General features: G+C 42.2%; 1 protein-coding gene across 1 annotated transcript in view; it reads left to right on the top strand.

Moving 5' to 3' along the window:
* Positions 1–23,336, top strand: part of LOC126234242 (UDP-glucosyltransferase 2-like) — a 76,839-nt gene extending 53,503 nt beyond the window's left edge. The window contains exons 5-7 of the mRNA XM_049942935.1: positions 10,215–10,437; positions 12,576–12,795; positions 22,473–23,336. Coding sequence (XP_049798892.1) covers positions 10,215–10,437; positions 12,576–12,795; positions 22,473–22,758 — 729 coding nt within the window. The 3' untranslated portion in view covers positions 22,759–23,336. The remainder of the gene's footprint in view (positions 1–10,214; positions 10,438–12,575; positions 12,796–22,472) is intronic.
* The last annotated feature ends 2,403 nt before the right edge of the window (positions 23,337–25,739 follow it).

Here is a 25,739-nt window from a genome sequence, read left to right as displayed (position 1 = left end):
TACTTTGTCTTTGTGCTCCTTTATGCACGTGGATGGTTCAGTTATTAATTCATGTCCTATCTGTACCCCGTCATTATACCTAAGGATACAGATTCCCGATGTTTTGTTTTGTGTCGGGCTGCTCTCACTCCAAACCTCAGCCGACGATGGAGAGCGTATCTCGGCTGAATCTAGTTTGTTGGATTATTGCTGGTGGATGGGTGTGGCTGCTCTGTGTCACTGACCTCCACTATGTGTAAGTTGTGTTGCGTCGGCCGCCACGGTTGCGCAATTGGCGCATTTTGTGGTGGCGGTCGGTTATTGTCATATCTTTCACTGTTTTGCCGGTCCGGACTGGGCCTCTGGTTCTGTGGCCAAGTTCGGTTTGCATCATTATAAGTATTAGTGTTGCACGGCCCCCTGGCATTTTTCCATCTACTATTGCTTGGTGGGCCTGTTTCATATCGGTCATCATACCTCCTTTTCCGGTCATTATTCACCGGCGGACTATTGCCGTTCCGGTCTCTACCTCTATTCCCGTTTTGTGCATAATGTTGTCTCCTATTATTACCTCCGCCATTTCCATTATTTAGTGGAGGCGTGTTATTTCTACCATTTCTGTAACCGTTTCCGTTACTTCTAGCCTGTTCAGTGGCTGCCTAACATCCTCCTGAATCAGGTCAATTGAGTCCAGAACAGACAAGAAATGTTCCATATCGTTTTCGGGCACGTGTATAAGTTTTTCCTTTACGTGTATCGGCAAGTGTGATTTCAAAAGTCTGATCAAATCCCGAGATGAAATCTGCTCATCCCAATAACGGGTGTTATTAATGTACTTCTCAAAATATTTTCGCAAATTCCCTAATCGTGGAGAATACGGATCTGGATTATATACCTCCTTCCGTAATCTCTCCTGAATACATGTTGACCAATATTTGGCCAAGAATGCCTTTTCAAATTGCTCATATGTATCGCAACTGTCAGCTGCTTCGGTTGCCCATAATGCAGCATCTCCTTGTATGTAAGATATAACGAACTGTATTTTCTGTGTATGACTCCAAACGCTGGGCAAAATGTTTCTAAATCCCTTGATAAACACTACAGGGTGAACAGATTTCTTCTCCGTTGTAAAGATCTGAAACTGTCGGTTTCTAATCAGGCTTTCTTCAATCACTACTTTGGAATGACATTTATTTGTTTCGCTTACATTGGTTGCCTGTTCTGTCTCGCAGTCGCAATTTTTTACAGCTGTATTTATACGCCTATCATTGTTGGACCTGGCTGGCGTGACACACGCCTGCGCGTCGCCGTGCAGCAAGCTGGTTTCCAGCTCTGCAAGGCGACGGTTGACATTCCGCTGCCACAGCGGAATGTCAGTGTGTACCACCTTTTTCAGGTTCTGCACTTCCGCATTTGAGCCCACATCTTTGGCTTCAATCGCGGCGTGCACTTGTTCGGACACTTTGTGCTCAATTACTTGATTTGTGTCAATCTCTAATTGTTCCACCCTGTTGGTCAGTACACTGATTTCCTCTACGATACTGGCGTTAGCCACTTGGATACTATCTACTCTTTCGCTTAGTTCTTGCACCGTTTTGGGTATGGTTTCATAGTTTTGTTTCAAACTAACTATCTCACTTTGCATAGCTTCCAAAGATTGCATTAACTGCAAGTCTCTCTCATGCAGGCGTCGGTCACGCTCTGCTTGTTTAGCATCACGTTCTCTTTCGCGTTCTGCTTGCATACGGGCAAATTCAGCTACCAATCTCTGGTCACGCTTTGCTTGTTTAGCATCACGTTCTCTATCACGCTCTGCTTGTTTACATGCAAATTCAGCTACCAATCTCTGGTCACGCTCTGCTTGTTCAGCATCACGTTCTCTATCACGCTCTGCTTGTTTACATGCAAATTCAGCTACCAATCTCTGGTCACGCTCTGCTTGTTCAGCATCACGTTCTCTTTCACGCTCTGCTTGCATACGTACAAATTCAGCCTGGAAATTGAGCATGCGCTCGAACATAGCTCTTAATGATTGCACTTCTGACACCTCACCACTCTCTGGTCCGTGTCCAGTGCTTGCGGGTGGCACAGTATTTCCGCTATCAACTGAATCAGTGGGTGGCAGTGGCAACATTTCTTGCCCTTCTGCCCCCAGATTCTCACATTGTACTTCCTGAACTACGTCACTAGCATTACTCTGTGTCCCACTTTCTAACTCAGTATCACTACTTACTAACTGTTGTTCATTATCCATGTTGATATCCTTCTGACTACGCAATCTAACCATAGTAAACAAAAGAAATAAAATCTGAACTAAATATCCTAACACTCAGGTTTCACTGACATAATCACACAAGAAATGGTCATTTGTTAATACACACTTACTATATACTACAATGACTAACTACTGAAATGTCCTGTTATTTTAAAACAAAGCACTAACAACAAGCACACCACTAATGATCCGAGAACACTGCACTGAGGCTACTTTACTACCCACAGGACAACTACACTGTAGCTTTACCTTTTGGTGATCTATCTTGGGTGCAGCTGTCCCCTGATATGGTGGTAGGTAATTAATTTTTCGCTATAATGAGCTCTCTTCTTCAGCTTGCCTCTGGGTATATAGTGTTCTCATGCAAAAAATCATATACAGGTATTACCACACAATATTGGTTATGCAATACATACAATACATGGAAAAATTATTAAATGTTCTCCAACAAAGTTCGACTATAATAATTCCCTAGTTATCTCATGGGTATTTAGTGGCCACTGCATATTCGGGCCCCACGTTGGGCGCCAATTTAACGAATTCGATGCTGAATGAAATTTCGTTAAAGAATAATAAATTTGCTTTTAAGTTAATTAATTTGCCTTTCTTTAATTGTCTTCTGTAAGTACGAACTTTGTTGTAGAACCTCACTCTTATTTACGTGTGGTAATAAAAAAATTCACTTTCAAAAGAATTACGTACATTTAAAGATTACGTGAACTCATGTTAACTGATTAAGAATATTTAGTTGAGAATTAAATCCTTTACATCATTCGGCCTTGACACACATTTTCTAAATGCAGTGGATTTTTTGTTAAATAATTACTGAATTCTATCCCGGCGTTAACTATAGAACACAAGATTATCTCTATTAGCAGAAAATGGTTAATTATTGCCAAGCCGACATTTAATTATCACTGATCAAACCTACTTCGCTATACATTTAAGCTATTTGAAAGAACCAAAATTGTTAAATTTCAATGTTAACTAACATTAACTAGCCGCCTACGAATGCACAAATGTATTATTAGGTTAAAAATTCTTCGGTCTCAGGATTACTGTAAAGGAAGAACAATTTCTTAATTCACTGTTAATTTTTATCTATCTGTTCCCGATTTACGGGTTTGGTTGATTTTTTCTTTAGCGGAACAATTTTTTAAATGTGCCGCCGCTGCAAATCGATCGGTCGCGGCACAGCCCAGCAACACCGCTAAAAATGCTGAAAATTCTTTAAAGAAATAATATAGATGACATGGGCAAGCTAATTTACATTAATAATACACACTTTTGATAAATTCTGATATATTTAGATCAAACAATAATTGAACTCACATTAATTCGTAACGCCTCCTCTAATGGCGGCTAAGTCTAGACAGAGACAAAAGACATCTACCCTTTCATGAATCGCTTCAACACAGCTTCTTCTCGCATTCGCCAAGGCCAAAGAATACGCTGTACATGGTTCTTTTATACGACTGCTGACTATTAACATTTCTTTGTAATTTGACAATATTATTCTCCTCTGGCTAAATTCCACATCTCTGTTATCGCAGATACTGACACATTTTACAATCACATAATAAATATAGAAAAATTACTATCCTAAATACAGAAAGAATATTACTACAAAAAATATTACGATAGTAACAAATGTCTTTTACACAGAATTCAATAATATTTTTGTTCATCTATATTATATACAACTTGCTCAGAGCGGCGTATATGGTACAAATAAATTTTAGTTTGTTAATGTGTGAGTTTGCCAGGGAACGTTACAATACGCACGCATCATTCAGAACCGTAGCCAGTTTATGGTAATTATCATGCATCCTTCGCAGAAAGCTTACAGACGAATTGTTTCTTTTAGAACTACTCGCCCAAATGTTGCTAATATCAGTCTCGCGGAACAAAATGTTCAAGTTCGTGAGTAAGCAACACGCCACGCGGAATTTAGTTATTTGAATGCCAGCAAATGTTCTGAATTTCACTCTTTGCTCTAAATCTAACTCCTTTCCACACTTTACGGCACTTCTCCAACATTTTTGGTACCGAAATATCACAATATTAATAATTTTCAGTGCAGCACATATCAGCTGATCTAATCACTATGAGATCCAAGGCCCAACTCTACTCTCTCTACACAAAATAAGTTTCTTGTTCCCCAAAAAATGTGTAAATATGCTAATTTTTGATTGGAACAGAAACATCACAGCCAGTCGGAAAACGGTATGAAACCCGATCTATCCCGCGAATCTATACAGAAACAATGAAATTTTGTCACTGAATCAGAAGAGTAAATTGCCTTAAACAAATTTAGAAAACCCACAATATAAAACTAATTACTTTTCCAAAATCGTTATCCCATTTCCCCAGTACCATCAACAGATGAAATAGTTTACAACACATTCTCCAGGATGAATACGTAACACACACGTGACCACTGTATTATATAAAAACTTTGCATTAAACAGTATTTCAAATTCACATCTTCATTCATTCTCATAACTAAACACTGTTATAATAGTAATTAATAAAGAACTAGAAAATTAAACAAACAAAACCAGAAATAAAACTGACTATTTTGGCTGCAGCTCAAACATTGTCCGTCAGCTAGTGACCTCTATCATCTCGCACAGAAACTACGTGCGCTCGAGCCATCTGACGCCTCCTACCTAGCGCGTGACTCATACTGCACGTCAGATCACTATATAATGTCACTTCTGTATAGGCATGACGGTAGTACTATGCCTCAATGTGACCGTTCACCACTCACGTAAGTCATAGCAGTGATGTGGCGTGTATGAGCCACTAGGTTATATGTAATCAGCTGCGCAAGACGTATCGACGGGGAGACGTGACTGAGTTACACAAAGGAGCTATCGCATTAGTGTGTGCCCATGACCGCTCCATGAATGAAGTTGTTTCAGCGAGCATGGAGCGGGAATTCTGTGGATTCATTGCTGCTAGTACGGAGAGCCAGTCTTGTTAAGTAGTTCTCAATACATTTTCTGGAAACTGTCTTGAGCAGTTAGTTCGGCGAAAACAAGCAATAAAACACCGTCCGAACAGGCCTTGAAGGCCCAACGTTACCGACCGGCCGCCATGTCATCCTCAGAAAATTGGAAATTTGTGGTAAGGTCTTAAGGGACCAAACCGCTGAGTTCATCGGTCCCTGAGCTTACACACTACTTAATGTAACTTAAACTAACTTACGTTAAGGAAGACACACACACCCATGCCCGAGGGAGGACTCGAACCTCCGACGGGGGGAGCCGCACGGACCGTGACAAGGCGCACCAGACCGCGTGGCTACCCCGCGCGGCCATTCTCAGAGCGTCACCGGATGTGGATAAGGAGGGGCGTGTGGTCAGTACATCGCTCTCCTGCAGTTGTCAGTTTTCGTGACCTGTGCCGCTGCTTCTCAGTCAAGTAGCTCCTCAATTGCCTCACACAGGGTGAGTCCACACCACTTGCGAATAGCCCTCGCCAGACTCGGGCGGTGACCCGTTCAACTGTTAGCCAAGCCCGACAGAGCTTAACTACGGTAATACGACGGAAACCGGTATTACCACTGCAGCAAGGTCGCTAGCCTACCTATTTCGAAAACCCACGCAAAACGAAAATATTTCAGTCCCTGTAGCTACAGTCAGTCCCGACCTTACCAAGAGTGTCGTTATAGAGACAGCGATTAGTGATCATAATGTCTTCGCAGCGACTATAGTCACAAAATTTAACAGAACCGTCAAGAGGGCTACGAGAGCATTTAAGCCTGAAAGAGCATTTAAGTAGTTGCAGCATCCTACTTGTACAGTGAATGAACATCATTTATTTCCACTATGACGGGCGTAGATGAACTGTGGGTAAAGTTTACACTCACAGTAAATCGCACTTTGGACAAGTGTGTGCCGAGTAAGTGGATTAATGGTGGTTCAGTAACAAAATTCGGGAAATGCTGCACTCTAGGGTTAAAAAAAGAAAAAAAAGTGGAAATGTCAAGAGGCAAAAATTAGTTGAAATTCCTGCTTCTTTAAAGAGATACATGCACGAAGAATAAAATTTCCATCGCCATACCTTGGCGAAGGTTCTCGCCGAGAGAATTAGAAAATTCTTGTCCTGAGCCTGCTGTAGCAACAGCCGGCCGCTGTAGCAGTGGGGTTCTAGGTGCTTCAGTCTGGAACCGCGCTGCTGCTACGGTCGCAGGTTCGAATCCTGTCTCGGGCATGGATATGTGTGATGTCCTCAGGATAGTAAGGTTTAAGTTGTTCTAAGTCTAGTCGACTGATGACGTCAGATGTTGAGTCCCATAGTGCTGAGAGCCGTTTTTGATGTAGCAACAGAAGACAGCGAATGGAAATCTGAACTGTTAAAATAGGTGCATAGAACATCATTCATGCAGGAGGAACATACCATCGTTTGACCATCACAAAGACTGCCCTACGGAACACATAGAAATAGGCATCCCTGACGGTTAGAAGCAACTCAAGGAGTTGACGACAAATTAATTGGTAGCCCACGGGGGAATCCCACTTCGGCTTTAAAGAGGGCACACATGTACGTATCTATAGCGAATCTAATGCTCAGCACAAAGTCCCAAATGACTCTCATAAAGCGCAAGAGGGTCCTGTACATAAGAAGTTGAAGGAAAGGACTCCCAAAATTATAGAATCGTATCCTTAACAGCAGTATGCTGAAGAATTCTCGAACATATTCTAAGTTCGTATATAATAAATATCCTTGACGCGGAAAACTCCCATCCACAAATCAGCACGGTTTTGGAAAACTCCGCACGTGTGATTTTCGGGTAGCGTTTGACACGATGATCCACTGCAGACTATTAACGAAGGTCTGAGAATACGGAATGGGTTTCCAGATATGTGGGTCACTCGAAAACGTTTTAAGTAATAGAACACAGTGTGTTCTCCTTGACGGTGAGTGTTCGTATTCGAGGACCTCGTCGTGAGTACCAAATAAAAGTGTCATACAACCACTCTTGTTCTCTATATGCATTAATGATCTGCAGTATAGGGTGAGCAGCAATCTACAACTGTTTGCTGATGGTGATGTAGTCAAGGTAGCAGGACTTAACAACAGGGCCGGAAAAGAAAACCTAACCGACAGGGAACGGAGGTGAGTGTGATGTATTGTTAGTGACATTCGGATTCATAACCAAACAACTGCTGCTGTCAGTGGATGCAGGTTTATCTCAACAACTCTCCAAGTGAAAATTGATGGGGGAACTGTACGCAGTAGACGTTTAGACTTGGGTTGAACGAAAACGGACGTTACTCACAGCGGCATTTGCAGCTGCGCCGTCTGAATGGGCAAACCACACAGAAACTCGACAGTAGATGACTGCAAGCGAGTAGTGTTTCCCGACGAGTCGCTAGTTTGCATCTTTTCAAATGATGCCAGGCGTCGAATGCCCCGACAGTCCAAAGAGACGTGCGGGAGGAATACTTCGCCCAGAGATAGTTTTGTGATGTTTTGAGGGTGCTTTTCGTACCGTGACTTGCACCCATGCATTCAGTTTTCTATGAACTTTTACAATGGTTTTTATTACAACATTCTCAGGGAGCAAGTATTCGAATTGGGTTTGCTGTGGACGCACTTTTCACCCCAGATGACAATATTCGTGTTCATAGGACTGCACGCTTACATTCCTGGTAGATAGTGCACGCCTGAAGATACGTGTGGTCTCTTTTTCCTATCCGAAATGTAGCTGTTCCCTAGGCTAGATGGGGCAATTCACAGTTTATGTGTAATGTCTCCTGAGGGTGAATAATTGTTTTGTTTGATGTGCTTATTTTCTTATACTAAATTTGATGTTTTTAGTTCGGCAGACGAAACACTAGCTATTGGTAAAATATTTCTGTCAGCTCTCAATTCGATCAAAGGGCCTCCAATACAAAGCAATAATACAGGGTGTTTATAAACGAATATCGGGGTGTTAACGCTTTACAATATTTATTACATTAAACTTACAGTTATAAATGATATGTCAAATGAAAGAGCAACTCACACAGTTTTACCAAAAACCTTATAAATGTTCAATGTGAGCACCATTTGTCACACGGCACACATCAAGTCTGAAGCCGAGTTCTTCCCAAACGTTGATAAGTGTGTCTTCAGTGATTATAGCAACAGCTGCTTCAATCCGGTTTCTTAATTCAGGGAGGTTTGCTGATAGCAGAGGCACGTACACACGATCATTGATGAAGCCACAAAGGAAGAAATCGCATGGCGTTAGGTCGGGTGAACGTGGAGGCCATGCAAAGTAAGCCCTGTCATTGGGCCCCTTGCGGCCTATCCTGCGCTTGGGTACAGTGAAGTTAAACCAATCGCCTGGCTCATCTTCTTCGAACTGAGGGGACATCCACTGCTCTAGTGTGTCAAGGTAAGAAGTGCCAGTTACAGTAGGTTCAACAAAAAAGAAAGGCCCATAAGCTTTCTGCCGGGATACGGCACAAAAAACAGTCACTTTAGGGGAATCTCGTTGCATTTATACCACTTCTTGAGGATTTTCTAAGCCCCAGATGCGCACATTCTGAGTGTTAACATGTCCACTAAGGTGAAAGGTCGATTTAACACTAAAGACAACATGTTCCAGAAAATGTTCATCACAATGAAACAACATTTCGTTTGCGAAGTTGGCACGTAATCCATGGTCTGCCGGCTTTAGAGCCTGTAATAACTGTAAACGGTAAGGACGTAGTTCTACGTGTTTTCTTAAAACTTTCCAAACAGTCGACACGAGAACTTGTAATTCACGAACAGCCTTCTGGACTCATTTCTCTGGGCTGCAAGTGAACGGCTCTCTCACTCGCTCAACAGTCTCTTCCCTAACTCTTGGTCGTCCTGTGCTCTTCCCTTTACAAACGCAGCCGGTATCTTCAAATCGATGATACCATCTATGAATGTTATTATCACTTGGAGGATCACAACCGAACTTCAGCCGGAACGCACGTTGCACAGCAACTAACTCGAATATAGACTTGATGTGTGCCGTGTGACAAAGGTGCTCACACTGAACATTTATAAGGTTCCTGGTAAAACTGTTTGAGTTTCTCTTTCATCTGATATATCATTTATAACTGTAAGTTTAATGTAATAAATATTATAAAGCGTTAAATCCTTGATATTCATTTATAAAAAAACCCTGTACTATTCACGCCACCTGTTTCAATGCCGTTAACTCCAGTTTTCGGTTGGAGTGGCATCATCTACATCATCTACATCTACATGATTACTCTGCAATTCATATTTAAGTGCTTGGCTGAGGGTTCATGGAATCACAATCATACTATCTCTCTACCATTCCACTCCCGAACAGCGCGCGGGAAAAACGAACACCTAAACCTTTCTGTTCGAGCTCTGATTTCCCTTATTTTATTTTGATGATCATTCCTACCTATGTAGGTTGGGCTCAACAAAATATTTTCGCATTCGGAATAGAAAGTTGGTGACTGAAATTTCGTAAATAGATCTCGCCGCGACGAAAAACGTCTTTGCTTTAATGACTTCCATCCCAACTCGCGTATCATACCTACCACACTCTCTCCCCTATTACGTGATAATAGAAAACGAGCTGCCCTTTTTTGCACCCTTTCGATGTCCTCCGTCAATCCCACCTGGTAAGGATCCCACACCGCGTAGCAATATTCTAACAGAGGACGAACGAGTGTAGTGTAAGCTGTCTCTTTAGTGGACTTGTTGCATCTTCTAAGTGTCCTGTCAATGAAACGCAACCTTTGGCTCGCCTTCCCCACAATATTATCTATGTGGTCTTTCCAACTGAAGTTGTTCGTAACTTTATCACCCAGATACTTAGTTGAATTGACAGGCATGAGAACTGTACTATTTATCGAGTAATCGAATTCCTTATTTACTCCTATCAATTCATTTTCGACGCTCCTGTTATTCACTTGTCAGACAGGTATTACAACAATGTTGAACGTTGCAGAACCTGCAGGAATTCCTCGATGGAGCCGAACACGGTGTCATCTACTTCAGTCTCGGCTCGAATGTCCGAAGCAACGCTCTGCCAGTGGAGAAGATCCAGGCCTTCCTGGAGGCGTTCAGGCAGCTGCCGCAGCGCGTCCTCTGGAAATGGGAGAACGACTCCATGCCGTCTCAGCCAGACAATCTGATGGTCAGCAAGTGGCTGCCGCAGGAAGCCGTCCTTGGTGAGCTTACCCTGCAGTCAATTTTTCTAAATGCCGAAGTGTGAAGATACTTTTACCTTTGTATTAACTATTAATACCCAAATATAGATGTATTCAAGCATCCTCAGACAGAATAGGAGCACTGTTTTTAGAAAACACGAAAGATCTTCCGTGGAGACTACTCAGCTCCATGCACTAGCTCACATTCTGGTAATGAAATAGAAGAACTCCATGCAGACATAAAGGAAACCATATATGACCGCAAAGTACACTGATGAAAGTGAGTGATTTTAATACGAAAGTAGGATAAAACGTAAAGTACGATGGAGACATTCGATATTACACTAGAAATAGAAAAGGGTATCAGTTTGTCAGAAGAACGACATATGTGTTCTTAGGACTTACTTCCGAAAGAAAATAAATAGAAATGGACTTGACAAACACTAGATGGGGTTAAAATTAAACTCACTGCACTTTATCTTCCAAAGTAAGAGTGATTTCAGGTGTGCCGCAGGGGAGTGTCGTAGGACCGTTGCTATTCACAATATACATAAATGACCTTGTGGATGACATCGGAAGTTCACTGAGGCTTTCCGCGGATGATGATGTAGTATACTGAGAGGTTGTAACAATGGAAAATTGTACTGAAACGCAGGAGGATCTGCAGCGAATTGACGCTTTGGTGCAGGGAATGGCAATTGAATCTCAATGTAGACAAGTGTTATGTGCTGCGAATACATAGAAAGATAGATCCCTTATCATTTAGCTATAATGTAGCAGGTCAGCAACTGGAAGCAGTTAATTCCATAAATTATCTGGGAGTACGCATTAGGAGTGATTTAAAATGGAATGATCATATAAAGTTGATCGTCGGTAAAGCAGATTCCAGACTGAGATTCATTGGAAGAATCCTAAGGAAATGCAAGCCGAAAGCAAAGGAAGTAAGTTACAGTACGTTTGTTCGCCCACTGCTTGAATACTGCTCAGCAGTGTGGGATCCGTACCAGGTAGGGTTGATAGAAGAGATAGAGAAGATCCAACGGAGAGCAGCGCACTTCGTTACAGGATCATTTAGTAATCGCGAAAGCGTTGCGGAGATGATAGACAAACTTCAGTGGAAGACTCTGCAGGAGAGACGTTGAGTAGCTCGGTACGGGCTTTTGTTGAAGTTTCGAGAATATACCTTCACCGAAGAGTCATGCAGTATATTGCTCCCTCCTACGTATGACTCGTGAAGAGACCACGAGGATAAAATCAGAGAGATTAGAGCCCACACAGAGGTATACCGACAATCCTTCTTTCCACGAACAATACGAGACTGGAATAGAAGGGAGAACCGATAGAGGTACTCAAGGTACCCTCCGCCACAGACCGTCAGGTGGCTTGCGGAGTATGTATGTAGATATAGATGTAGATGTATCAAATGGAAAAGAAATTTTGGAGAAATTCGTTGCAATGATACAACACAAATTTGGCAGCATTTCGTAAGATAGAGATCAAAAATACAAAGAAAGAGAGAGCCATCAGATCGATAATTCATGTAGGAGTAGGGGAGTACGTCATCTTAATCTGAGCAACAAGTATTACAAAAAATGAAGCTTTTACCTGCAGATTCTCCCACTTACAGATGTGGCTCCTCCCCCTCTCTCGATCCATCTCCTCCTGCCCCCTCTCCTTGTCCATCTCCTCACCCTCTCTATCTCCTCCTCCACCAAGTCTTTATCCATCTCTCCTAACCCTCTTCATTTTCCGCCTGCCTACTACCATCTCCATATTCCATCTACCTCCTACACCTTCCTCCCACACTGTCCATTTCCACTTCCCCCTCTCTCTGAACATATCCTGTTCCCCTTCTCCTCTTACCCCCCTGTGTCCGTGTCCTCCAGCCCACTCTCTGCCTATCCTTCTTCCCCCTCTTTATGACCGTTTCGTCCTCCCCCCTCTCTGAAAATATCCCCCCCCTCTCTCAGAGTGGGTCAGGAACCACGTTGTCCCATTACTTACATTCTAGTCCAGGTAAAACATTCTCTCCTACCTGACATTGTTAAAGTGTTTTACAACTCCCATATCAGTACATAAGAAATAAGGATCTCATCCAAACCAAGTACTTTGTCTTGTACAACTCTCTAAACGCATTACACGTTAAATTTTGTCCACAGCTCACCCGAAAGTTCGTCTCTTCATTACGCAAGGCGGCCTGCAGAGCATGAATGAGGCCATGTACCACGCGGTTCCGTTTCTGGTCATCCCATTCATGGCTGACCAGCCACATATTGCTGCCAAGATTGCCCAAGCCGAGATCGGCGTGAGAATGGAGTTGAGAGACGTTACGATGGACACACTAGTGTCTGCTATACGAACTGTTTTGGAGGATCCAAAGTAAGTAATCGACGTTCCTATCAGATTATGTGTCTTGAACACTTGTGATCTGATCTATTATTACGACTCTTATTTCTATTTCAATAACGCCAACACTGTAACTAAGCACATCGAATCACAAATGACTCTTCCCTGAAGATGTAACGCTGTCAGGTACACCACCGCCTCTAGCCGCGTTAAAGGCCCGTCTTCGCGACGAAATTTCTTCAGGTATATCAAGATGAAGACACTCACGATAAAATCCCAGTCAGTTTATGTGGGATTAAGACCGGGTGATTAAGCAGGCCATCTGAGCTGGGATAGGTCGCTTGAGTGTTCGTCAACAAGACAGCCTTGTGATAACGGCTGTTATCGTCTTGTACGGCGGGTGTGTTCACGGCACACTGATCCTGAACAGGGAGAAGAAGGAGAAAGCCTTGGTCACCGAGAATGCTGAGGCAAACACCCTGGTTAACGTTCCCGTTAACCTAAGGAAGTGAACCAGAGTAGTGATACGAAATACACGCCCAAAACATCACAGAAGAACCCGGCCTTAACTACACGTCATATACACTCTCGGTTAAAGGCCTCAATTCACCATCGATGCTCTCGAAGCTCAGCATCTTTCCAAAGCGACTAAATCGCGACCCGTCGGACACGCCTGCAAGCAACTTCTGTCCAATCCAGTAAATTATGTTTTGTAGGCGTTCACAACTGTGGAATTGTCTCATAACGAAGACGACAGCTTCACCTGTATCATAAATATCTACATACGATCCAACTAGTTCGGCAGCGTTAGAACCACATCTTCACGTTTACATCAGACCGAAACATACGAAGATCCTTTTTTGGTTAAAATTTACTTGAACTATATACGAAACTATATAGGAAAATTTACGTACGCATATTTTACTTCATACTTTAGTTTAAGCAATAATCAATAGATCACCCAACTTTCTTAGTTAAATTGTGATAAATATGAAACTTCCTGGCAGATTAAAACTGTGTGCCCGACCGAGACTCGAACTCGGGACCTTTGCCTTTCGCGGACAAGTGCTCTACCATCTGAGCTATCCAAGCACGACTCACGCCCGGTCCTCACAGCTCCACTTCTGCCAGTATCTCGTCTCCTACCTTCGAAACTTTACAGAAGCTCTTCTGCGAACCTAGCAGAACTAGAACTCCTGAAAGAAAGGATACTGTGGAGACATGGCGTAGCCACCGCCCTGGGGGATGTTTCCAGAATGAATGCTAGGTTCGCAGAAGAGCTTCTGTAAAGTTTGCAAGGTAGGAGACGAGATACTGGCTGAAGAAAGGCTGTGAGGACGGGGCGTGTGTCGTGCTTGGGTAGCTCAGTTGGTAGAGCACTTGCCCGCGAAAGGCAAAGGTCCCGAGTTCGAGTCTCGGTCGGGCACACAGTTTTAATCTGCCAGGAAGTTTCATACCAGCGCACACTCCGCTGCAGAGTGAAAATCTCATTCTGGAAACATCCCCCAGGCTGTGGCTAAGCCATGTTTCCGCAGTATCCTTTCTTTCAGGAGTGCTAGTTCTCCTGGTTCACAGAAGAGCTTCTGTAAAGTTTGGAAGGTAGGAGACGAGATACTGGCAGAAGTAAAGTAGAACATCTAGGATAAGCATATAGCGGTAAAACAGACGCGTGCCAAAGAAAAAAACAAATGACATCTGTAGGTGTTGAAAGCTACGTTCACAATTGATTGGCGTCTCCATAGAGTACTGTGTGCACAACGACCATATACGTGAAATTAGAAGGAAGGTCAGCGTTGGCCGTTATATTGATGTTTTATGGACAGCAAAATCGATTTTCAATCACATAGTGATCATCTTCAGTGCTATAGTGTACAAATTAAAATCTTAGGCACTGATGTCAAGTTATTATCAATAACCAAAGCTATGAAACGATCACAATGAGTTTAATTTGTACACTACGGCACTGAGGATGATCACTATGTGATTGAAAATCGATTTTGCTGTCAATAAAACATCAATATTACGACCAACGCTGACCTTCCTTCCAATTTACGTTCACAATGGTAAGGTACAATAAATTTCTTAAAGCAGACATGGTATGATGATCTATTTTATAAGTAGTATTTTATCTACATTCTTACCTTCACACCCTATCGCACAATCATACAGGATCTGCTTTATGAGCATTATTTTACCTTACCAATATGAACGTAGCTTTCAGCACCAAAACATATCATTTTTTCTGTTCTTTCAATGCATCTGTTTTACACTTCAACCTAGTTTTCCTGTGTCGGGATGATGTTTCGTGTATTCTTCCATATTTTGAAATGTACTACCAACGTCTTGACAGCTGAACATTTTTACCGCAACTGGGCAAAGGGTCCTATATTGGGGTGCCTGTGTTGCTAACAAGTACGACGCAAAGTTCTCTCGATCATGCATGCTTGTTGGAAGGATCACGCAGTGTGGGGATTACAGCCGTTAGGAAATAAGTGATACGTATCGCAGCTGTAAATACCAACAACCATCAACTGTATAACGAAATGAATACATTGAAAATTTGTGCTGGACAGTGACTCGAACACAGATTTTCCGCAATAAGTGGTATTTTCACTGTCGTCTTTTGCTTATACAGCTGACGGCTGTCCAACATGTACATGGACAAAGAATGTTGGGTCATCTACTGCTTATTGTTTGAACTGAATTATGAAATAAAAGTGAGTAAATAATTTCCCTATATAGTTTCTTCCGTTTTTCAACTACATTTTAAACGAAACAGTATTCTTATACAGTATGCTGTTGTTTGTACACGGATGTGTCCTTGAAGATATGGCTCTAAATGTGTGAAACTAAAACTTTTTCCATTTCACTCCGGGACTGGTATAGCAACAAATATGTGTGATATGAAGAAACAAGCAGTTTTGGTTGCAGTGTTAAAAAATTTTATTACTTACCAATGACGCATTTTACCTTAATTCTGCATCTTCGGCTTGGCCTACGGAAGAAATAGATAATTTCATATTAGTGGCATGACCCCACCTAGTGACACTGGATTTCCAAGAAGACATAAAAGAACTTATCGATATTCGATAGCTGTGAATGCATGGGATGTTGTTGTTGTGGTCTTCATTCGAGAGACTGGTTTGGTGCAGCTCTCCTTGCTACTCTATCCTGTGCAAGCTTCTTCATCTCCCAGTACCTACTTAAACCTACATCCTTTTGAATCTGCTTAGTGTACTCATCTCTTGGTCTCCCCCTACGATTTTTACCCTCCAAGCTGCCCTCCAATACTAAATTAGTGATCCATTGATGCCTCAGAATATGTCCTACCAAACCGATCCGATCTTCTAGTCAAGTTGTGCTACAAATTTCTCTTCTCCCCAATTCTATTCACTACCTCCTCATTAGTTATGTGATCTGCCCATCTAATCTTCAACAATCTTCTGTAGCACCACATTTCGAAAGCTTCCATTCTCTTCTTGTCTAAACTATTTATTGTCCACATTTCACATCCATCCAAGGCGACACTCTATACAAATACTTTGAGAAATGACTTTCTGACAGTTAAACCTATACTCGATGTTAACAAATTTCTCTTCTTCAGAAACGCCTTTCTTGCCATTGCCAGTCTAAATTTTATATCCTCCCTACTTCGACTGTCATCAGTTATTTTGCTCCCGAAATAGCAAAACTCATCTCGTACTTTAAGTGTCTCATTTCCTATTCTAATTCCCTAAGCATCACCTGATGCAGTTAGACTACATTCCATTATCCTTGCTTTCCTTTTCTTTATGATTATCTTATAGCCTCTTTTCAAGACACTGTCCATTCCGTTTAACAGCTCTTCCAAATCCTTTGCTGTCTCTGACAGAATTACAATCTCATCGGCGAACCTCAAAGTTTTTATTTCTTCTCCATACATTTTAATTCCTACTCCGAATTTTTCTTTTATTTCCTTTATTGTTTGCTCAATGTACAAATGGTTCAAATGGCTCTGAGCACTATGGGACTCAACTGCTGAGGTCATTAGTCCCCTAGAACTTAGAACTAGTTAAACCTAACTAACCTAAGGACATCACAAACATCCATGCCCGAGGCAGGATTCGAACCTGCGACCGTAGCGGTCTTGCGGTTCCAGACTGCAGCGCCTTTAACCGCACGGCCACTTCGGCCGGCCTCAATGTACAGACTGAATAACATCGGGGATAGGCTACAACCCTGTCTCACTCCCTTCCCATCCACTGCTTACCTTTCATGCCCCTCGACTCTTATAACTGCCATCTGGTTTCTGTACAAATTGTAAATAGCCTATTGCTCCCTGTATTTTACCCCTGCCACCTTCAGAATTTGAAAGAGAATATTCCAGTCAATATTGTCAAAAGCTTTCTATAAGTCTACAAATGCTAAAACGTAGGTTTGCCTTTCCTTAATCTATCTTCTAAGATAAGTCGTAGGGTCAGTATTGCCTTACGTGTTTCTACATTTCTACATGACATACCGCGCGTAAAAATAACCCAGTAGGTAAATGTTCCTTGTCATAAATGTACACGCCATTCAAGCCCTGTTTGACTCAGTGCCCAGACGTATCGGCGCCGATATTACGGCCAGAGGTGGTTGTTCTGGTTACTGATTTTCCAGGATCTGTAAACCCAAACTGCGTGAAAATATAATCACATGTCAGTTCTAGTATAATATATTTGTCCAATGAATACCCGTTTATCATCTGGATTTCTTCTTGGTGTAGCATTTGTAATGGCCAGTAGTGTATATTTTAGCACTTTGCCACCTAATTCTGTTTGTTCATTACTAAAGGAGGTATTGGTAAGGTTGACCAACCTGCTAGATAATGAAAACATGCCTTCACGAGAGTGCGAGGGCAGCCACGTCACACAGTTATCTTGCACATAATAATCATGTATATAAATGATGCGAATGACTCGCTCTGGGTAGTAGCCTAACTGGTTTTCTAGTGGATGTCTTTGTAAATCATCTCAACTGTAAATTTTTCGAGAAGAGGGCAGCCACGTCACACAGTTATCTTGCACATAATAATCATGTATATAAATGATGCGAATGACTCGCTCTGGGTAGTAGCCTAACTGGTTTTCTAGTGGATGTCTTTGTAAATCATCTCAACTGTAAATTTTTCGAGAAGAGGGCAGCCACGTCACACAGTTATCTTGCACATAATAATCATGTATATAAATGATGCGAATGACTCGCTCTGGGTAGTAGCCTAACTGGTTTTCTAGTGGATGTCTTTGTAAATCATCTCAACTGTAAATTTTTCGAGAAGTCACCGACGTGTTATAATATCCCATTTTATCGCGCTATGTCGATGATGTAACAGTTGGATTTAATGGTGATGCTTCAGAGAATGTTACACTAACCAATGAATTCTATGCGCTCCATCCCAAAGTGGTGTACACCCATGAGAACTTGGACCCAGTATTACTTTATCTTGACATGCAGCTGCTTCAGGTAGTTACTAAACTCCACATTGACATTTTCAGAGAAATGACCACGAGCGACTCCACCGTCCATCCTTCATCATAACACCCCCGGCAATATAGGCCCAGTTTTTTAAAAGCAATGGCTGCGCGGGTTCTAGTATTAGGTCTTAGCTGTCTCAGCTGTCAGCGTAGAACTTGAGAACCTCAAACACATTTTGTTAAAAATGGCTACAGCACTTCTATAGTAAATAAACTCTATGAAGAAAATAGGTGTAAAAATCACGTTACTTCTCCTAACACTCTGTATGATGTACATATCAACTACATACACTTGCCTTTTTTACGTAACTTTTGGTAGCATCTAGCTAAACTCTTCCGTGGAATAGACGTTCAAGTAGTTCTCTCTGGAGGTAAAACTATTCAGTTTACGTATATACGGAGTAAGCAGTCGATCAGAGGTAGATACCGATGTTGAAGCGTGTACTTGCCAAAATGTGACGAATGTCAAGCTGCGTACGTTTCCCAAAGTGGCAGAACACTGTAAGTCAGATTTCAAGAACACCTCTTAAATAAAAACTGCCAAGTTAGACATCACTCTGGCCTTGCGTCATAGCTAAAATCTAGTGCCCCCCCCCCCCCCCCCCCGCCCTCCCACGTTGAAAAATTTAAAGATTCCCCACTATGCTCAAAAAGGAAAAGCATTTAACATCCTGAAAGAAATGGAAGTAGCGAACTAAGCACATAGGACAAACACACAGGCGACTCCTAAATGAGTAACTGGCTGGAAGGTAGCAAGTGTATTTCGACACACTGAGATCATTATTTAATATTAATGGCTACGCGCTGGATGCTGTGTAATTGAATTATGCTACATACTGCGTTTTCTGAAAGGTTATCTTGTTAAATGTTTAACTTTTTAGAGTTTACTGATTTTTATTTTTGGTTTTTACACTCAGTGTGTGTTCTATGGTGCGGACACTGTGAGATACACCTGTTACTAGCGTTCGTGGGCTCATATAACTTTACGTTTTTAACAAGAAGAACCATTATAGTTTGGAAAATGAACATTTTAAGCTTGTTGCTTCTTACAATGCACCTTATAACATATAGCTGCCACCGGCTCTCTTGAGCTGATGTAACCGTATGTCTGTAACAAGGAGCTTCATTATTCTCTCGAAGTGCGATTTTTAAGACTGACTCTTTTAATCAGCTTTTAAACTGAGGGATGGCTGTGTTTGTATAGGGTGTGACATAGTTAACACTGGCAGTTTTTGACATTGATGTGACTACGTACTATATTTGATGTTTGGTTTGCATTTAACAGCATCTCCCTGAAGTGTAGTTTACGACTTAGATGCCGCACGTGCTTGGTATCTGGAAACCGAACTGGCACTATTACCCAGTAGCGACAAGTAGCTGACATGGCACGATCTCGTACATCAGGGGGTGTGGGGAGGGGCTTAGTTCCGGTTTTATGGAGATTTGGGTATGCTCAGTGTTGTTGGTTATAATACTACTTGAGACACTCAAAAGTGTTATCCAGAGATACTCTCCCTAATACTGTTAATAATAAAAAAATATAATAAAATATTTAGATGTTGTGACGTGGTGGGCTTTTTTGTTTCAAAATAGTTCATACTTTGGTTTTGATTTGAATTTAAATTACTTTTTGAAAATTGGTTGGTTAATAAAGATTACTTCTGAGAAAACTAATTGCTCACGTTAATTACTGTAATACGAACTAATCTTGAAACACGTTACATTTAAAATAAGGACTAAAATAATTTTTTGGTATTTTTGCCTCGGCTGAACATTCTTATCGAGATCTTTGATTATTATTTGCAATTGCCCACACACGCGCGAGAGGTTTCTTTCTTACCACTTTTAATAATTAAATTGTAGTCTGAGTCGTGGCTCTGGATTCGGCCTAGAATTGAAAATGAAAATCTTAAAACTACGTCTTCTTCTTCTGCTGCGTCAGTCGGCTGTGGGAAAAATGTTTATTATATTTTAAGTCGACGAATTCTTCGCTTCCGCGAATTTCATGAATTGAGATTGCAACGTAATGGCTTCTGTGACTGCAGCGGCGGCAGCAATTGTTGTGCTGAAAATTACTCAGAATAGTGGTATTCAAAGGAAACGGACATGAGATAGGGCTCACCTCTTACAAATAAAAGTGAATAATAACATTAAACTAATATATTATCAGATTAATATTAAACTGAGCTTACATTCAACTGCCGTGAACCAATATGTCCGACTTCTCAGACAGCAGACAAGAGAGAGAGAGTGAACTGATAAAAGAAGACAATTGAACACAGTTCTTCTTCACATTAATTGTTCATTGTGGCAGTAGCGCACACGCGACTACTTTTTGCAATCGAAAGTCTACGTCCATATTTTAATAATAATCACAATACACAGGAGAAAAATTATACACCGCGTGAGCGGTCAGTATCACACACAACATAATATTTAGTATAAAAACTCTCGTTGACTGTATTTGTTTTTGAATATAATGTTCGAGTTATTTGCAGTATTTGCACTGGGGACGGCACAGTACTCTATGTACTTTTAAGCTTTCAGATTATAGCAATGTATTTTCGGATACTTTGTACTGTATTGTACTGTATGGAAATGGGGACACAGAAACGACGGAGAGGCTTCGTCCCCGCCGTAGCCTTCAGTGGTTCACAACAGGCTAAAGCCGTCCACTCACCCCACCGCCGCCCCACACCGAACCTAGGGCTATTGTGCAGTTCGGCCCCCAGTGGACCCCCCCCCCCGAGAACGTCAACGTCTCACACCAGGCGAGTGTAGCCCCTGTTTGCGTGGTAGGAGTAATTAGGCTGTACGCGTGCGTGGAGACAGTGTTTGCGCAGCAATCGTCGACATAGTGTAACTGAGGCGGAGCAAGGGGACCCAGCCCGCACTCGCCGAGGCAGATGGAAAACCGCGTTAAAAACGATCCACAGACTGGCCGGCGCACCGGACCTCGACACTAATCCGCAGAACTGATACGTGCCGGGGACCAGCATGCTAGAATTGTCCAGTAGTCTGATAAATCCTGTCATGCGGCCATAGTCATCACATCGGAAACCTGTTCACATGAATTATCTGTGGACGTATGAGAGCTCTGTCAACGCACTGCCCTTTTACACCTTGTGCACGCGACACTACCGCCATCTGTTTATATGCACATCACGTGAATGTTGTCACCTCAGTGAAAATCTTCAGAAGCATGTTATGCAATTGATAATTACGAACCCGTTTCTCTTGGAACGGAAATGTGACCAGACTGTTTGCAGTCATACAATTCTTATGACACTCGATGAGTTTATACGTCATTTTCGACTTCCCTTGATTACTTGCCAGAAGAATAGGTTATTTCACACTGGGATCCGTACCAGGTCGGGTTGACAGAGGAGATAGAGAAGATCCAAAGAAGAGCGGCACGTTTCGTCACAGGGTTATTTGGTAAGCGTGATAGCGTTACGGAGATGTTTAGCAAACACGAGTGGCAGACTCTGCCAGAGAGGCGCTCTGCATCGCGGTGTAACTTGCTGTCCAGGTTTCGAGAGGGTGCGTTTCTGGATGACGTATCGAATATATTGCTTCCCCCTGCTTACACCTCCCGAGGAGATCACGAATGTAAAATTAGAGAGATTGGAGCGCACACGGAGCCTTTCTGGCAGTCGTTCTTCCCGCGAACTATACGCGACTGGAACAGGTAAGGGAGGCAATGACAGTGGCACGTAAAGTGCCCTCCGCCACACACCGTTGGGTGGCTTGCAGATTATAAATGTGGATGTAGATGGAGAAGATTTTCTGATCTCTGATCATGGATCGCTCAGCATCAACAATGCTTTGTTGCTAAGCACTCTCCCGAATTACCTTTATCCGCTGGTTTGGTGTGTAGACGTAAGTCGCTATCCTCTCTTCGGTTCTATGCGGGCAAAATCACGCGCTATCCTTTCTTCGGTTCTATGCGGGCAAAATCACAATCACAAGGCAGGTATCAGTTGCACTAGTTCATGCACCTGTGCTGTCATGAATATCATTGGCTCCATAAAACACCCCAGAGTTGAGAACTCTCTGCTGCTTTCACCGTCATTGACTTTCCTGGCGTGTTGTGAATACACTGACACCAGTAACTCACGTAATGCCAAAAGATGTATTTTTGTTGTACAGGAATTAACGACTTCATTCGCTGCTTTAGAGGACAGCTGAACTTATCGTTTTGTTTCCACTGTGCAGGTACATGGATAATATGAAGAAGCTGTCGGCCGTGTTCCGCGAGCACAAGGCGGACTCGCTGGAGCGTGCCGTGTGGTGGATCGAGTACGTGATCCGCCACAGGGGGGCCCCACACCTGCGCAGCGCCGCCCTCGACCTGCACTGGTGGCAGCTGCTGCTGATAGACGTCGTCGCTTTCGTTCTGGCGGTCGCCGCTCTCACACTCTGCCTTGTCTACTTCGTCACGCGGCGGATAGTCTCCTTCTTCAGAGGCAGCAAACAAAAGCAGAAGCAGAAGAAACAGTGATAAACCAAAAAATACACTGTGGGCAGTGTACTATTTCGTAATCTGAGCTTCGATAATCTTGCCATGCCCCCAGTTCCTAAGGAATAGGAAAATCCAAATTGTAACACATTACATGTGTTTTATTTTCTGCCAGACGAAGTGTACATCAAATTAACGTTGCGATAGCTTGCAGTCTGGTATTGTATAATTCTCAGGCACTCCTGGGTGGGCAATCCAAGCTGTAGTCTTGCAAGAAAACCAAATGGCAATCGGAGTTTTATGTTTTCTATATTTTTTTTTTACTTGAAAAACAGAACTGAAATATCACACAGCCCAAACAAAATCGATGGAGCTTTCAAAAATTCACGAGAAAATCGACTATTTCAATTAAGTAAACCACGGAAATGATCGCAGAGCGGTCAGTACTGCCTTGCCATCTTCCTGCCCGTGGCACGATTCTTCCGCCTTGTTTATTTTTATTGTGGACTACCGCTTTTAGCGTGCTGTTTGATTCTAACTTGACGAGAATAGTGGGGAGCGGCTCGAAGGCAGTTAGCTTTCCTCTATCACATGTTAAAAAGGATCTCCACCACCTGAAGATGCGTCTTCAATTGACGCTAAAGCGGTCGTGACTTTAAATAAAAAGTATTTTGCAGCGAGTGCGGATCGTTTCGTTCACAATGTGGAAATATGGCTTCAGTTGCCTGAAATTTAAAATAACATGCTCAAAATCGACTTCATCCATAATTCTCCAATTCTTTGCCGATTTTGTTGCTGGAGGTCATTGTATCGTCATATATTGCTCGCTTGCAACGTGGCTGGCCTCAGTTCGATTCTCAGCCGATTCAATTTTTTTTTTATAGCTATGGTAGATGTTCTACGAGCATTTGCATGAACCTCATAAATCGTAAATACGAAACAAAGTTGGCAATCGCTGGTTTGAGTCTCGTGTTCCTATTTTCCATTACGATCTAATAACTGCGTCATTGAAATGTAAAATTCATGAAATATATACTAATCAGTACATATATAAATGTACTGTAGTCTTCTTTTCAAAATCAATGTAACTGCCATGATCACTATCTTCACACATTTATTGGATTAATAGTCTCGGAAATATGTATTGTCATCCCCAGAGCTATAAAAAGGAAACTATATCGAAGTTACACGGTTACAATAAAATAAACAGTTTAGTAAGATATACACAACAGCTCAGTGGCAGATTAGTCTAATAAGTATTCTGTCGCAGCCTACACCGCATAATACAACGAAGTGACAAAATGTGGTATGTGTCTGTCTTTTTCGTGCCTTTTGTACTCACAGTTGTACATATTTTATTATAGTACACTTTGCATGTCACTGTAATTCCTTGACTTTTTGTGGTATGTTTTTATTTAAAATTTTAGTTACTGCAGGTGCCGGCCGTAGTGGCCGTGCGGTTCTAGGCGCTGCAGTCCGGAACCGTGGGACTGCTACGGTCGCAGGTTCGAATCCTGCCTCGGGCATGGATGTGTGTGATGTCCTTAGGTTAGTTAGGTTTAACTAGTTCTAAGTTCTAGGGGACTAATGACCTCAGAAGTTGAGTCCCATAGTGCTCAGAGCCATTTGAACCATTTTTTACTGGAGGTATTCGTAACTATTTGTTGACTCCGGGCTGTATCCATCCAAATGAATAGAATTTTATGAAGTTATTATTTTATACCATATTATATAGTTCTCATGTGACACAGTGTGTAAACATTGTATGATGTAACTAACAATGCCCAGTTTTATGGGTATGTAATTTTTGTCATTGAGCTATTGTGAATGCTCAAATGTATTTTTTGTATGTAACCTCGACATATTTCCTGTTTATGACTCTGAGGACGCCAATACATAGTGCTGAAACTATTAATACAGTAATGACCTTAAAAAAGTGATCTTGGCAAATAAATTGGTTTTCAAATGAAGACTAGGGTAAGATATTACAGATCGCCTCCTGCCATGAATCATGATGTCAGGTATCCATAACATACATAAATGTAATTTTTTATGAAAAATTCACAGCTTCTTATTTCTAATTACATATCGCACACAGAATGTAAATTCTGAATTACTGATCTTTTATAACAGATTGTTAATAAGAATTGTTTGAATAAAATCATATATTAAAATTTTTAAATTTCTGTTTTGCTCGTTTTACGATCGTTGAACATGCACCCTTTCTCTCTCTTTCCTTGTGCCTGTGACCCGCTCCTTCGCAGGGTCGGCATGGTTATCGTCTGATTTGGCAAGGTTAACTTAAGGGGTGGCCGGATGCCCTTCCTGTAGCCACCCCGGTGGATGAGAGGATGATGAAGACAACACAACACCCAGTCCCACAGCGGAGAAAAATCCCCGACCCAGCCAGGAATCGAACCTGGGCTCCTTGGCGCGGCATTCCGCCGCGCCGTCTACTCAGCTATCGGTGCGGACTCGTTCAATATGCACTATTGTTCAAAAAGTAGCATCAACCAGGAATCCATCCTGGGCCACTTATAGTGCACATGAGCATTCTATCACAGGGCCAAATGGCGCCTCAATAAAATCGGTCACAAACCATCGATTTAAAGACGCTCGGGGAAATCTCAATGTGGCTTTCTGCAGAAGAGTTCCGTCCGTTAGACAGCCCTTTGATTGTCGCCCTTAGAGAGTGAAACGAGACGCCAGGACGGCAGTCGATTTGTTTAATTAACTTATTTATTCCGGTCCTCAGACGTCGTAGATCAGGAACAGCTTGGTGGAGGAATCCAGTTGCCTCTGATGTGAAACAATAGACGTCCGGCATTGCTGACAGCGCGAACAGGGGCGGCGACCGTGACGTCACTCCAACGCGTTTGAAACACTCATTTGTCAACTGAAGATGGCCTAAGAAGACAAAAGCCGGTTCGTGATCGATTAAATATAGTTTTGCAGAATATTAGGAAGTTTTTCTTTTTTAATATCGTAAGGTTTATAATTTTAACTGCAAATATGTGTTAACT

This window comes from Schistocerca nitens, chromosome 2, assembly GCF_023898315.1.
Source record: "Schistocerca nitens isolate TAMUIC-IGC-003100 chromosome 2, iqSchNite1.1, whole genome shotgun sequence".
In the NCBI taxonomy this organism is placed as follows: domain Eukaryota; kingdom Metazoa; phylum Arthropoda; class Insecta; order Orthoptera; family Acrididae; genus Schistocerca; species Schistocerca nitens.
This window is presented reverse-complemented; position numbering and strand designations above follow the sequence as displayed.